This window comes from Montipora foliosa, chromosome 2 (assembly GCF_036669935.1).
Source record: "Montipora foliosa isolate CH-2021 chromosome 2, ASM3666993v2, whole genome shotgun sequence".
NCBI lineage: Eukaryota > Metazoa > Cnidaria > Anthozoa > Scleractinia > Acroporidae > Montipora > Montipora foliosa.
In genome coordinates this window covers 57,836,980-57,852,770 of record NC_090870.1, presented here as the reverse complement: position 1 = coordinate 57,852,770, position 15,791 = coordinate 57,836,980, and the positions used below count along the sequence as shown (strand labels likewise).

The 15,791-nt window shown below is 41.6% G+C and overlaps 2 protein-coding genes across 2 annotated transcripts in view; one reads left to right on the top strand and one right to left on the bottom strand.

Moving 5' to 3' along the window:
• Positions 1–10,631, top strand: part of LOC137991880 (short transient receptor potential channel 5-like) — a 35,946-nt gene extending 25,315 nt beyond the window's left edge. Inside the window, exon 11 of the mRNA XM_068836911.1 lies at positions 10,510–10,631. Within this exon, the coding sequence (XP_068693012.1) occupies positions 10,510–10,631 (122 nt within the window). The remainder of the gene's footprint in view (positions 1–10,509) is intronic.
• A 3,341-nt stretch (positions 10,632–13,972) lies between these two features.
• On the bottom strand, positions 13,973–15,628 carry LOC137991878 (uncharacterized). Its single transcript, XM_068836910.1, has one exon. The coding sequence runs from the start codon at positions 15,626–15,628 to the stop codon at positions 13,973–13,975; it is 1,656 nt and encodes a 551-aa protein (XP_068693011.1).
• Between the last annotated feature and the right edge of the window lie 163 nt (positions 15,629–15,791).

Genomic DNA, 15,791 nt, shown 5'->3' with positions numbered 1-15,791 from the left:
AGTTAATTACGACATCTAGAGGGGATTCTGCGTGTGGATGTGTGCGTGTACGTTTAGTGCATGTGAGTGCGCGCGTGTGAATGTGTACGTGTGTGGGTGTGCGTATTGTCTCTCCGAGGGGCTGCTAATGTTGTCTTAGTAACCATCTCTATGAAGATAGAACCGTAATTAGTTACGTGATATATCACTCGGTTTACAGACATTTATCCTCCCCGCTAAGTTTATCTAAGTCTGTAAGTCATCGAGGATTCTCGGAGCCTCTTCCCAGCAGCCTGCCTGGGAAAACATCGCTTTCTCAGCTTTTTCAAGTCTTTAACCTAACTCTTTTTCTCATTGTCTTCTTTTTTACTGCAAAATAATTATGACTGTGAAGTTGAACAGAGTTTGAGTCCATACCGCGGAGCAGGCTCCCTCGACCGCGGTGATCATTCGTTGCTGCATCTGAAGTTGATCATTATTGGATTTCTTTGAAATATTTCTGTAGGCATTGCATTTCTTGAGAACTTTCCATTTCACTTCCCGTGCAGCCTCTGCCTCCGCAAAGAGGTTATTATCTACTGAAAACTGAGATCTTCGCACTCTTAACATAATAAACGAGTTAACAAGTTCATGCCCGCGCATAGACAAATTCACGCTCAAAAACTGTCGAGTACGTTCGGACCTTATGGTAGAAAATTGCGTGCCCTTGTGTAATATGGCCGACCAACATTTCTAAAATTGACAATCATTCGCTTAAGGTGCTTCATGATTATGGTTTGATTGAGACCGTACTAAAAAGAGGGGTCGCAAAAAAGCGACGAATTTTCTTTGAAGCCCTAGATTTCATTTATCAAATAGTATGATCTAATAATGCTCCTGTAAAGTTGAGCGCTTTTGAAAAATCGTGGTGAAACTATCAGAGTTTATATATATGAAGAGGCCACAAAACTTCAAGAATCGATACAGACACCACACGACATTTTAAGCGACTCCCGATTCAATACAGACACAATAACACGGAAGTTTATAAGTACGTATGGACCTTCAAGGAAGGAAATTATCGTACAAATTGAAATGGAGAGATCTCAAGAAATGAGACGTCTAGGGCAACCCGAAGGCGCTTCTTTTCCTATGGCTTGTGCTGTTATTGTGGTAGGGGTGGCGCTATTCCGCAACCTCGTTCCTACGGCTTTTCTCCGGCTAGAGTAGGGCGGGCGGGAAAAGACCAATCTTTTCCCGGCCTCCCTACTCTGGGCGACGAAAAGCTCTGGGAACGAGGCTGGCTATTCCCATCTCTTCAGTAATGCTAGAACTCATTTTATTAACCTCGAATGGATGGAGAACTGAGTTAAATTTGAAATGCGAGTGCTGGGATTTGAGCCATTCATGTATCTTAACTTGGTACAAGTAGTTTTATCAACAACCACTAAATATGGTCAGGAACCTGGTTCCCAGAGCTTTCCTTCGCCGAGAGTTGGGTGATATCTTTGGCTGAAATCTAACCTACAGATATCCACTAAGCGGAAAAATTTCTCATTTGAGAGAAAAATCATTTGAACTGAAACAGATACTTCCCTAGAAGTTAAGAACTATATTTCTAGTTTCAGAGATTATGGGTGTCATGGAGCTTTTGAGACGCGAACTGCAACCAGTTGTGAGCTGTTTTCTCTTTTAACTTTACACAACTACATTTATATTGCTAAGTATTTTTTCTCCATTAGAGATGATTATTATAAAAATCTGGGAGACATCGCTGTCCTGGCACGTGAAATGTTCTCTTTCAGTTGCCGTCCGCGTCTCAAAAACGAGCGTGCTTACGCTCCCTATTAACAACTTGTGCGGAGTTGCTCCATAACTGCGATGATCGTTATCCCTTAAAAAACGGGATTTTTTCTGCTGTTTCAATATCTATTTTGCAAATAGACTCCCATATTTCCGTGCGTCTGTTCAGTAATAGATCACAGATTATGTCGAAATATTGTAAGAACAAAAATGTGGCACACGAGGGGATAGCCGAATGTGTCACTAATGTTCTTGCCACATTTTGACATCTTTTGTGATCTAGTACTGAAGAGGCGCACGGCAACTTGGAATTTATTTGTTTTATATAGGAAAGAGTTAAAAGTTTGTAATGATGACGTCAGCTCTGCATCTATTCTCTATTAGGTCTTATAGTTCACCACTAAATTTTCTTCGATTCTTATTGGTTTAATTCGATCACGTGATGCGATAGTGTTCGTCCGCGGAGAGACACTATCAGCCCATAGTGCCCGTTCGCGGAATATACCCGGATGGATAGTACTCGTCCGTGAAAATACTTCTGTAAACAAGCGGCCTTATGGAAAATAAACAATCGAAATTGTATTAAGAGGGTTTTTGTTTTCTTTTTCAAATTTTACATTGGCTGACACGGCTTTCGTCTAATAAAGTTGAAAATAATTCAACATGATTTTTGAGCTGGCGCGCGGAAGAAAATTTAGTAGTGAACAATAAAGACAATAGAGTGTTTATGTCTCGGAACTATCGGTCTGATAGTTGCCCCTTGGAAATTTGATGTTCTTAAAACTAGCATATTTGCCCTCGAAGCTTCGCTTCTCGGGCAAAAATTTGTTTTAAGAACATTTAATTTCCGCGGGGCAACTATCAGCCGATCGTTCCTCGACAGAAACACTCTATTGTTTAAATAGATGAGAACCAATCAAAATGTGTGCATTATTGAGATGATCTATCTACTATCTATCATACACTTTATCTTTGATCATTTCGTAGTTCGTAACCCTAACCCTAACCCAATTGATTTCAGTAGTCTTTTACGCTTAAAATTAAATCTGGAGTGTTCTTTTATCATTGGTGTATGTTTCCATGTAAAAGATTTATTCCAAGTTGTTCACATGTTTAGGGCGCATTCTTTTGGGGGTTACCCTGTAATAGGAACACAGGTAATAATCGGTTGATCTGTTTTTTGGCAATTACTTCTTTTTTGGATCGGACGAAATTGCTTTGCTGTGGTTAGAAGCACCATCAAAGCTTCGGTTGAATTAACACCAACCCTTCAGACAGGTTACATACCATAAAAATGCCAACGGCTTTTTCTTTTAAGTCGAACCAGGAGTTCATGAAGGGGAGCCTCTATCACCCATACTTGGTCCTGGCCTAGGAGTCAACTCTTTCACGAGTAAATTTATTTGAAGAATTCCTCCCGGAGGAGATTCAGCACGCCCACTGTTGTAAAAGCCAATCAAAACAGAGCTATCTCAGTGACAAGGGAAATATGATACTTTTTAACGGGAAAAACCTGTCCCTAAAAATAAATTTACTCGGGAAAGGGTTTACTCAAGGAATTAGCGGAGAAAGAGGCTCCCTTGGTGAGCTCCTGGTCTAGCGATATAACTAACGGACAATATGTTTTTAAGCCGTGTTCGATGCTTTGGTTACCAAGTTTTTCTCTTACCTTTATTTTGATGAGTAACCTCTTCCCGAAGAGAAAAGATCATCTCGGAAGAAAGCAACGACAGGATATGTTATTATTTTCGGGAAACGGTCTCAAAAGAATGCGCCATACAGTTGTACATTTAAAAGTCTAGAATCACAGAACGTAAAAATGTACTTTCGACAAGCTATCCAAAGGATTAGGGCTAGATAAAAGAAAACTATTATAGACGAACCAGTTTAGTTGACTTTTAATTAGTGACCAGAGTACTAGTCCACAGTTAAATGAGTGTGCTACAACCAGGCGCTTTCGTCTCGACAAGAGAAAGACTTGTTTTAATGGCTGACTACTTTGCAGTTTCTGGCTGTAAATCGTTCGTTGTGAAATAATGGATGTGCCTTTTGGATATGATGTAGACTAGTAAACTTAAGAAAGAAAGTGTTAAAATTTGTATTAAAACTACCACTTGTTGTGACTTTGTGTAATGCCACAATTTACTGCCTGAATAGAGCCGAAAAAATGACAGTTAAGTTTTATGGACTGCAGTTATCGCTTAACTGTGTTTATGCTCTTTAAAAAAGGCTGGTTTTCAGATCTCACCACAAGCATTAGATCAGGTAAAATTAGCAGAGCCGTGAACATGTCAATTAGTGTGTTTTGACGGACGTTTTGACTGAGGTACTAAAAGTTACCCATGACCAATACGCTACGGAGCTGTGCATGTTGTCGTATTAAAAGAAATATAAACAAGCAAAAATAAAGTCAGAAGTAATCTAAAAGAAACAATTTTCAAGATTCAGGAAGAGTCTAGTTGCAGGATGTGGTTCAACCCCGTTCCCAGGGTCTCTCTTCTATGCCTCCACTGTCGTTGAGAAGAGAGACCCTGGGAATGAGGTTGAATGTGGTTCAGCTCACATATTTTTATCCCAAGCAGACAGAAAGCCTCTCCTTTGGAACAGTGTCACCTTTACCCTGGGACTAAAGTTACTATTTCCGATTAAAAGCTTAGTCATTACTTTCCTCATATCTTTTTTTTTTTGAAACCTGAAAAATATGGGTCTGTCGGGGGACGGTAAACGGAGAAAAAGAAGCGGACGGCCTTATGCTTAATAGCGACCTTCAGATTTGGGTACGAGAACGAATACCAGTGCGATTTTTCTCTACTGGGAACGAAAATTTTCGAATTGCGCGTTCTCAAAACTGAGATCTCGTACACGCAGTTGTACTCGTACTCTGAAGGTCGCTATTGAGAACTAGCCTTTATTACGGTGTATCCCATTTTAATCTCACACTTTTTTCCTTTTACGTGGGCATTTACAATCAAAGAAATGAACGTCAATTACATTTTCTGTTAGCCGGTCTGGGGTAAATCGTCCGGCTTCAACGTTGCAAATAGTTCCTTGATTTCTCAACAGGGCACAATCTATAAAAGCCTAGTGCCGCTCATACACCCACCTGTTTACAAGCGTGCACAAGGGAGCTTGTGCCTGGATCTACGTTCCAGCACTTAGCAAAGCCCCTTTTTGACTTATGGCTGTTTCTGCTTAGGTGGCTTCGTACACCACAAGGTTTTTTTTAGAGACATCAAGCTAAGCCGGCCACTTCTGCTGAAGAGAACTAGACAACCACAACCATAGGGACTCCATTCCCTAGTCTATTTCGAATGGTGTGTGATCCCACAGAGTTTAGGAACAAACGTTGATCAAAGGGACCTGCGGCTCATAGTCCTTATCCGAGAAGACTTGAAACTCTAGCCATTTGCAGATGAAATTACAAATCCAGTACCTTCTCCTCAGTTATTTTAAGATGTGAGTGTTGGGTGTCCTGCATCACAGCGCAACCAACTGAGCCACCGGCCCGCGTATTAAAGGTATCCTCGACTCCACGCCAAAAAAAAAAAAAAAAAACTTTAAGTACAGGAAACAATAATACCTGGCTTAAAAGGTAAAGTCTACTTACGAGACAAGTGGCCCATTGGGAAGGAGCTTATCCCGATTTCTGTAGCATGAAGCGACTAGGAGTATTTCTACTCCCCCTGGATAGGATGCCAGTCCATCGCAGGGTTATCCCCGGTATTAAATTCGCCGGTACCCATTTATGCACCTGGGAGGAGAGGGGAACCGTGAGAGTGAGAGTAATTTAAAAATGTCTTGCCCAAGAACAAAACACAATGTCCCCGGCCAGGGCTTGAACGCGGACCACTCGTTCCGGATTCGAGCGCACTAACCATGAGGCCACCCCGCATACCACGCTTAAATTACATACATAAATAGAGAAAGCATAACATTTGTTTGTACTTGATATAGCCTAGAGCCTAGAGCTAGATTTTCTAGGCAGTTCTCCAGATTTTAAAGTTGTAAAGAATTTAGATAGAATCTATTTTCAAAGAAGCAGTTTTAAAAGTACAATGTAAAAGAGAGAAAAGATATAGGCTTACGTTTAACCATGTTGTTCTGACAGTAGATAAGGTTTCAATTGTTTTGAGAATTGGTATATGTTTAATTTTTTAAGATTTGAGGGAAATTTGTCCCTGACAATACACGCAGAATAGGCAGCATAGAAAACAAGGAGAAAAATTACTGTGAAGTTTGACGACTTAAACCCTCTCCGTTCTTGATACAAAGGGAATTTTGACACCAAGAAATGGCCCGTTAAGTTTCGGGACTTTCGAGAAATGGGCCCCTGAAGGGAGGTTTCCTTTTCCCGAAACAGCGCCGGGCTGGTAATCGAGCCCGCCTAATTCTTCTGTGGACCATCCTGCCTCAAAATCTAAGAAATGCGGATTCCTTGGGGAAATTCGAATGACTGATAAGCAAAATTATACCATCAGATTCTTGCGAAACAGACATGTTTTAGCTTGAACTGACGATTTACAGTGTCAAATTAAAGATCTTATATTATCGCACCTTAATTTTTCACGTGCCTATGTTCTTGGTCAAATCTGTTCTCAGGTTGAATCCGTTTTTACCTAGGTTAATTGGTGATCCTTCTTTTACCTACAGTAGGTTCAATATGCACCTAATTTAAAGCAGTTATCAACCCCCTAAAAAGGACTGAAAGCACCTATACCTTCCGCCCTGTCTTATGCACCTCAACACATCTTAGACCATCTTAATGTTTCCTATCATCTCATCGGTTTCTGTATTCATACATTTATCTATTTAGTCTCAACATTATAACATAGAAAGGAAACGAAGAATTGCACTACGCACTGACCAATACTCGAACTCGGACCCCTCCAGATCTATAGTTGAGTATTTTCACACACTAGTCTCTACACAACAGTGTCTACACAACAACGACGAACATGCTCAACCCAATACAGTTATTTTCATTATTTACTTTTGTATAATAAGTCAATAATTATTGACATCCATGTATAACAACCAAAAATCCTAAATCCTAACTTGACCCTAATTTTTCTCCAGGCTTAAATTTAGGCTCCAAAAAAAGTTTCTTCATTCGATTCATCTTAGTGCGTATTCAAGCAATCCAAGTAAAATTAGAATAACCAATTTAACCTAGGTAAAAACGGATTCAACTTGAGAACGAAGGGGTTTTACCGGCAACATCTATAGTGAATTGTCCAGCCGAGTGCGAGGACCACTCAGGTTTCTCATTCGTACCAACCTACTTATAGGATTCTTCACGCCTACTGTACAACATGATCAAGATGGGATAATTGAGAAATACTTACGATAGCGCAAAGCTATGTTTTGGAATGACGTCCCCCTTTGCAGTAGCCATCATTGTTGCTTAATTGCTTAATTGCGTCGATAAAAGAGACGTATTGGGTATCCTGTTTGTTCGTGGTTGGCCTGTGCACGTCCCAAGCGTGAGAAATCGAGAGAATCGTTGTGCTCCAAATCTGCGCGTCACAATAGCATCCAGCATGCCAACCGTTTGTTTTGCGCCATTTTGAAACGCCACAATAACATCCAGCAAACCGATTAATCGGTTGGAAAAATTAGGGAAAAACGGGAACTGTGAAAAATGGCCGAACAAAAAAACACTATTTTGCAGATCAGAATTTGATAAATAATTGTCATCAAAAAAATTGTAAATTATTATCCTTGATTCCATAGAAAAGTTCCGTAGAATACCAAATAAACAATGGTATGTTATTTGTTGATGCAGATGTCAGGGTACCTTGGAGATATAAGCGTATAAATTTTCCTTTTAGCCCTAAGAATAGCGATAAAAGATGCGAAGGCGAGGAAAGGGACTACAAGCTGTGCAACACAGAGATATGGCAAATTTTAAATACATGTTGCTGACTGAGCTTTCTCGGTCGAGACGGTTGGGGATTGTTCCAATTCTTTAATGTGACCAAGGCTGGTCCGATGCCCAGGCACGTCGCGACAATTATGGATGGAAACTGCACTCGTCTGTTAAGGTTGAGGCCCTCATACCAGGTCAATTTGTCCCCTCCAAAAACTGCGAGAGACTAACAAAAATGTGGCATTGGGGAATGTTTCAGAACTACAAACGAGTGCAAATCGAGAAAACAATGCTCATATAAGAACTCTTGGTGCCGGCATTTTTCAAGGAAATGCTAATTTGCCCACTCCAAAAAAAGTGGGAGACTGGTGAGAGTGTAGCATGGTGGATTGTTTGGGTGGACGACAGTATTCATCTTCGACGAAAGACAAAGGCAAATCGAGAAAACAGTGCTAATATTCAAAGTCTGCATGCAACTTACAAAGGAAATGCCACTTTGCGAAGATATTGAATGCCCGACGTTTTTCGCTAACTTTTTTTGTATGAACTTTTCATCTTTAGTGTCTTTATGAGGCTCCTAAAACTACGTAGTCCCAGGATCTAGGCTACACACCCGAGCCCGGATCCGGGCAATTATTAATACCCGGCTGGGATCTTTAGATCGCGGGATAACAAGTTTTCGAGTACGAGTTTTCCGTTCTGAGCACGCGCACTTCGAAAAATGTCGGCCTCCAAAAACTATGCGCATGCTCAGTACAGAAAAATGGTACTCTTAGTCGCCCGCGTCCTCCGATCAAAAGTTTCCTAATATTAATCGGTTTTTGCATTTTTTTTTCTATAACCCGATAGAACTATTGTTGCCTTGGTCGACGAAAGGAGAAAGAAATATATATCGGAAGGATTATCCAGACTTTGGACATATCGAGTCGTGGGGGTTTGAGATCGTCTGGCGCATTATCATTACGACAATTCGATGCCTTTAATTAAAATATTAATATAATCAAAGATTGTGCATTATGGCTGCTTGTTAGTCAATGCAGATGAAATTACCAACCCAGGCGGAAGGTCATCAGACACCCAATATGTAAAATTCGTAAAATTGTCTTAGCTTGTCGGCTCTTGTTTAACAGATCTTCTACAAAATTGGTTGCCCTTCCAAGCAATTTGCAGAATTAGTTTTATCGCGATGTCTCATGCGAATAAATATAAATGCAGCACGCGGATTCTTGACTAAGAATGAAAGTAACAGCGTTGGCTTTGTCTTCGATGGTTTCACACGATTGAGTAATAAAAAACGTACAAACGAGCCAACCATGAAGTAATTTGTTTATTATATAAGTACAAGAGATCATAAAGTTAACGAGGTTAGATCTTCTGAAGTATTTTGTGGAGAAAACTAAGCAATAAAAAATCAAAAACTTTGAAAACCATACACCAGTAGACCGCCATGATTACAAATTGTACTCCCGCTGTCGGGGCACAGGCTGCTCGTCCCAAACTTCAACATAATATTAGCCAATCAAAAGGCTGATACGACAATTTTTCACTAGTGAGAAAATCGTCCGACCAATTAAAAGGCCGATACCACAACTTTTCACTGGTGAAAACATGGTAGGTCATTTTTATTTCATCACGGAAGTGTACGTATATCTCTATACTTGGGCGTTCGGAATGGAATGGACTGGAGCATACTTTTTTGCAGAAAATGTAATAAAAGAGCCGTCTAAAAATAGGTTGGTCTATGTGAATGCTGTGACATAGACCAAGTATGGAACCTGCATGTTCCTAGTCGTGCCGGACTCGTGACAGTGACTAGAGAAATAATTTCCTTATTTCTGTTTCCTTGTTTCATCAAAGTGTAGACAAGAGAACACCTCAAAATAGTCCTTGTTATAAACAAACACTAGGATAGCATTTATCCGGTGGATAGCTCTATGAAAGACAATAGACCCATTTCAGTAATTCCCAATCTGGAGGACAAAACAATGGTTATTCTCTCCCCTGAGAGAAACAAACCTTTCAAATGCAAAATAATCTTATTGTTTTGTCCTCCAGACTGGGAATTAACTTAAAGGGGTCTATTGTTTAAATTGTCCAGGTAAGTGCCAGGATCACTTCTCCACTTCGTCTATAGCCCGCATTTTAAACTGGTATATACATTATTCCATTTAGTCCTTTTATACTTGCTAATTCACTAAAGGACGCTTCTCTTTTTTCTCTGCTTCAGCATGCAAGAGGTATCCCCGGAAAATTCTCCAAAATCAAACAAATGTAACGGCGATTTCGTAAAAGTCATGGATGGCGACTGTTCCTCGTTTAGAGCTGAAACAAACAAAGTGAAAATTCCCATGACCCCTCTTTCCTGAGAAAATACGTCAAGTCCAACGCAGAAAGATCATGAGCTCTTGCTGCTGAAGTCAGTGCTGATAATAAAACAGTTTTATAACAAAGCTGCTTTAGTGTCAATTATTCTAAGGGTTCCAAGGACTCTAGGAATGATAAGGCAGTCTTAACGTTCCATGTAGAGCAGTATCTTGGCCTAGGGGGTTTAATCTTAAACACCCCTTTCATAAAACGAATCACAACGGGGAGGCTTCCTAACTGAGTACAGCCAACTGGGTCATGAGCCTGAGAAATAGCTGACCTATAAAGATCGATAGTCTTGTATTCTAAATTTCCATGTATCACGAGGAAGGCAAGGAATGCGAGAACCTCTGCTACAGAAGCTGAAATGGGTCAGGAACCCTGTTGAGAACACCAGCGTACCCATGCCCTCCAGGGGCCTGAGTACCGCTTCTTGGTGGCCTTTCCCCACGAGGCCACCAAGATGTCAACAACTTCCTTTAAAAAGCCTGTTGCTTGGTAATGGTCCCTGATAGTGGCCAAACTGTCAGATGAAGGGACTTCCACAGGGGATGGTATGCTGTTGGCTGAAATGGGAGAAACAACAGAGATTGGCGCTGGTGTAGCAGCAGTGGGCGATCCACCAGCATCTGAATGAGATCTGGAAATCATGGCTGTCCGTTCCAGTTCGGGGCAATTAGGAGGACGGCAGTTGCTTGATCCTCTTTGATCTTCCTCAGTACCCGAGGCAGAAGGACTACGGGAGGATGGATTAGACAAGTCCATTTGCTCCAGTCCAGGAAGAAAGCATCCACAGCCAGAGCCCCCGGATCTAGGTACCTCGAGACATACTTGGGTAATTCACTGGTGGTTTAAATGGCATGCAAATAGGTCCACGTCGGGTGTGTAAAATCTCTGACAAATGGACTGGAAGATCTTCCTGTCCAATGTCCATTCGGTTCTGGTCTCGATCTGCCTGGAAGCTGTGTCTGCTACCACATTTTGGATGCCTGGAATATGCTGAGCTGTCAATGATACTCCTGCTGTCAAGGCTACTGCCCAAAACTCTAGGGCTTGTGCAGTCAGAGCAGGGGAGCGCGTGCCCCCTCTCTTGTTGATGTACGCCACCGCTGTGGTGTTGTCTATTCTCAAGTGAATGTGTTTGAGCGGGGGATGTTGAGCCTCTTGGGACTGCAGAAGTGCTTTCAGAGCTCTTAGCTCCATGACATTGATGTGCCACTGCGCCTCTTCCACACTCCAATGGCCCCCGGTGGCAATCCCCTGGTAGGCTGCACCCCAGTCCGTTTTCGAGGCATCGCTCCAAACCGTGAGATCGATGGGTGGAAGCTGAATTGGACAGCCATTTAGACGGCAGCTGCTCTCTGAGACCCACCACTCTAGGTCTTTGTGTGCCTGGGAGGTTAAGGGGACTATCACTTTCCTTGCCTGCCCATGTTGTGACACTGCTTGCAGGTATAGGCGTTGAAGACCTCTGTAATGAAGTGGTGCAACCAAGGTCCCTGTTTGAGATGCATGGCTCATTTGTTTAATTAACGTGGACAGACTCCTTACTAAGCCACTCCCTTGAGCAACGAGGTGATGGAGGTAAGTTTTGGTTGAGGGAGGGACAGGGTCATCGTTGTGGAGTCTAGGGCAGCTCCGAGGAAGATTAGACGTTGGCAAGGAATGGGGGAGCACTTCTCCTTCTTCACCAGAAAGCCCAGCTTTTCCAGTAAGTCTACCACTTGAGCAAAGATTTTCTGCAGCACCTTGCTCTGTTGGTGTAGTAATAACATGTCGTCTATGTAGATCACAACCCGGATACCCATGAACCGCAACACTGCCAGCACTGGCTTCAGTGTCTTTGTGCATGCCCGCGGAGCTGAGGACAGGCCCAAGGGAAGGCACTGAAACTCGTATGTTCTGTCCTGATAGACGAACTTCAAATACTTTCTGTGGGAGTTATGAATTGGAAGTGCGTAATATGCATCTTTCAGGTCTAATCTCATCATGAAGTCTCTCTGCTGTATCAGGGATACAGCAGTCCCACCATCTTGAAGGACTCCTTCCCCAAGAACCGGTTTAGAGCACGAAGATTGATGATGGTTCGATAATTGCCATTTTCTTTTTTGTACTAAGAACAGGGTTGAAGCGAACTGGTCGTCCTGTGGCTTGACTTCGCGGACCGCTTCCTTTGCTAACAATTCGGTGATAGCCCTTTCCATATGGTAAGCATCCGAGTGGCTACTCTCATGCGCCATTGCCTGGGGCGCCTGCAAAAGGGGATCTTGTACCCCTGAATTGTTTGTAAGGTCCAAGTGTCCTGTGTTATTTGTTTTCAATTCTGAACAAAAAAATGTAAACGAGTTGCGGATCTGTTGGTGAGAGGCGTAAGTATTTTGAGACATGGGAACGGATAGTCAGCTCGAGCTGGTCTTGGTGTCAGATTCCTGGGAGGATCCTGCTCTTCTGACCCTTTTGGGGAACTGCAGGTTAGACCTTGAGCCATATCCCCATTTCCGTTTCCCTCCAACTCGACTGTTGTCAGTAGTAGTAGTAGTAGTAGTAGTAGTAGTAGTCTTCATTTCACTGATAAAATACATATCAAGTGTTACATTGATTATAACTATTATTACTATTACATTGATTACTAATAGCTAAATTGTAATGAAAACTAAGTCTGTTAACAAAATCATTTTAAAAACGCTCAGTATTACAAATCGGAAATGTAGGCTTGACTTGTCTAAGCTTAAGGGTAGCAGGGTTAATCCTAGGAAGGGAGTGATGTAAAGGATGACGTTCCCACTCGCTTAATTTCTTGAAAATAACTTTATCGGACTTTTATAAGCAATTAATAATGGAAACAGGAGAGGACGTATATCTTCGTTTATGACAACGATCAAGGAAGCATTGTATGGTAATAAGCTCTGGTAGAGATGAACCGTATACAGATATTCCGTACATAAGCTTAGGCAAAACTAAAGTGCTGAATAAGTTATCCAACTCCGCTTGACAATACCCTTCCTTCCTTCCGTCCTTAGAGTTCTTAGAATGTATAGACATTTATTAGCTGCGGCCAACTTATTCTTGACATGAATAGAGAACCTACAATTTTCCTGAAATTTAACCCCTGAGATACATAGTTCTGGATGTTGCGGGATATTCTGCATTGTATCTAGTACAATATTGTAGCCTTTCTTTCGGAAAACAATTTCTTTACATTTAGAGAAATTACATTTCATACCATTATTGATTGACCATTCTATAAAAAGATAACGTTTTTGCAAACGTTGGCCGTTTCAATTCCCACCCAGGTCAGAGTTTTTCTCTGACCTTGTGTGGGCCCATTTCCATTAGTAGGGCTAACGCTCACATGGTTCATATGGGATAGATACTTGGCACTTGGCATTACACTCTAATCAGTTAAGTCTGTTCAAATAAAAGTGCTACACGGCCAACGTTTGCAAAAAACGTAATCCTTCCTTGTACTCGTACATGTTCATTGCCGTGACTTTAACATCTTCAGTTCCCACGGCCTGCTCCCGTCTGACCTTGTAGCTCAGTCGGTAGAGCAGCGGTGATCTAACCCGAAGGTCGTGCGTTCAATTCCCACCCTGGTCAGAGTTTTTCTCTGTCCTTGTGTGGGCCCATTTCTATCAGTAGGGCTAACGCTCACATGGTTCATATGAGGTAGATACTTAGCACTTCACATTACACTCTAATCAGTTACGTCTGTTCACATAAAAGTGCTACGCGCCCAAAGTTTGCAAAAACGTAATCCTTCCATTCTATAAAGTTGTTAACTACATGAATTGCATTATTACTATCACTTTCCTTCCAAACAGGAATAATTAGAGTGGAATCATCTGCATACCTGAACAACAAAGAGTTGGACTTTGGATCTGTTGCAGATCAGTTATGAACATATTAAATAAATAGGAGCCACTAACACTTCCTACCGTGGTGCCTTTGTTCACTCTGATCCAATCACAAATGATGCTATTGCAGACAACCCCGTTGTCTCTTATCAGTAAGAAAGCTTAAGTACCAATTAAAAATATATGGATTAAGCGGAAAATAACAGCGTTTAACAGTGTTAAAGGCCTTACTGAAGTCCATTGCAAGCACCCTAATTGCATTGCATCCCTTTTGATCCAAAGACTTAAGAATTTCGTGTTGCATTGTTAACAGGGCATCAGTACAACTGCCACCTTCTCTATAAGCAAACTGTGTGGGGCTTAAACTACTCTCGGCAATGTTCTTAACATAAGACTTATAAACAACCTTTTCGAATGCTCTAGCAATAACTGGGGTTATGTTTATTCCTCTAAAGTCGCCATTTTCCTTGGGAATTTCAACCTTGGGAAGAGGGGTTATGTTGGCACTCTTGCACGAACTCGGCCATGCATGGGTTTCAAGGGACAAGTTCCATATTTCAGCTACTACAGGCGTAAGAATTTCAGCATAGTCCTTCCATACCCAAAAAAGGATCTGATCTGGACCGGTGGCTGTCTTCTTTAAACCTAGGAGTGATCTCCATACCTGCATTTCGTTTACGCGTGGTATTTCAGCATCAGATGGAACTGATATGGGCTCTGGTTTATGATAATCATTATCAGTGCACAAGTGACCGAAAAAGCAGTTGAGATCCCTAATTTCCGCTTCGCTTAGTGTACAACGAGAAGAAGCTTTATAACTGCAGATGGCATTTGTTGTTTTCCACCACTCTCGACTTCCGATACCATTAGCAGTATTTAAACGAACTGTGTTATCCATAATGGCTTTAGAGATTCTCTTCAATAGATCTTTATGAGAACCCGTTACTTTGGCCTTGATCTTCAACAAATATTTAATAAGGGGGCTCATCCAAAAAAGATCACGTGACGACTTTTTTTCTATTCTTAAAGGCATACAAGCATTCAGGAGTTCCAGAATTTTTGTCTGGAGACTTGTCACAGCGTCTTCGATATTGTTGGCCTCCAGTACGAAACCCCAATCCACTTGCTCAAGTTCAGAATAAAGATTGGCCTTTCGATGTTCCCTGCAATCTCTAAGTTGAACTTTATATCGAAGTGGCTTAAGTTTTATGCCACAAGGTAATATCAATCCCTTATGATCGGTCTTCGTCAGCATCTGTATAGGATAGCAAAGATTGAACAAGCCTGGATTATTGGTGAAACAATTATCCATGCACGACTCTCCTCTTGTGGGAAAGCTTACCAAAGGACGCCAGCCAGAAAGCGATTTGAAACGGGTACCGGTAATATACATTTGATTGAGATCTCCTCCACACACAAACAAACCGTCCGCAAAACTTTCCAAGAAGGAGCCCGCCAAGTCAATTATACAGCTCATCAGACTCGTTTCTTGATAATTATGTTGTAGCATATGTTGTCCCTTGGGCAAGGAAGTAGTAATCGCAATCAGTTCAAACTCTTCCGATCTATATACATCGATAACCTTAATATTGTTTCTGATGTAAATGGCAATTCCCTCATTTTTACGCATATCCCTTCTACTCCGGTTGCTGTCTCGGCGGTATAGAGCATAATTTGACATGGCGATAACCGCGTCAGGAATATCGAGTCTTAAATGAGTTTCAGAAACCACACATATGTCAATATCATTCGTATGCAAATCCATTTCAATAGCCATGGGGGATCTGATGCGATTTTTGGTCTTAAGAAGGCTGCAGATATTAATAAACAAAAATTTAGGGACAGCGTACCTTTCATCCATTTGACGATTAAGACTAGCGTATCTTGTAACCGGAATCAACACACGATCTTGACCATTCGGCCCTCTGCTGCGCCTTTGT

Coding starts and splice junctions, on each gene's coding strand:
- LOC137991878 (XM_068836910.1), bottom strand. CDS start 15,628: ATGGCTATTGAAATGGATTTGCATACGAATGATATTGACATATGTGTG.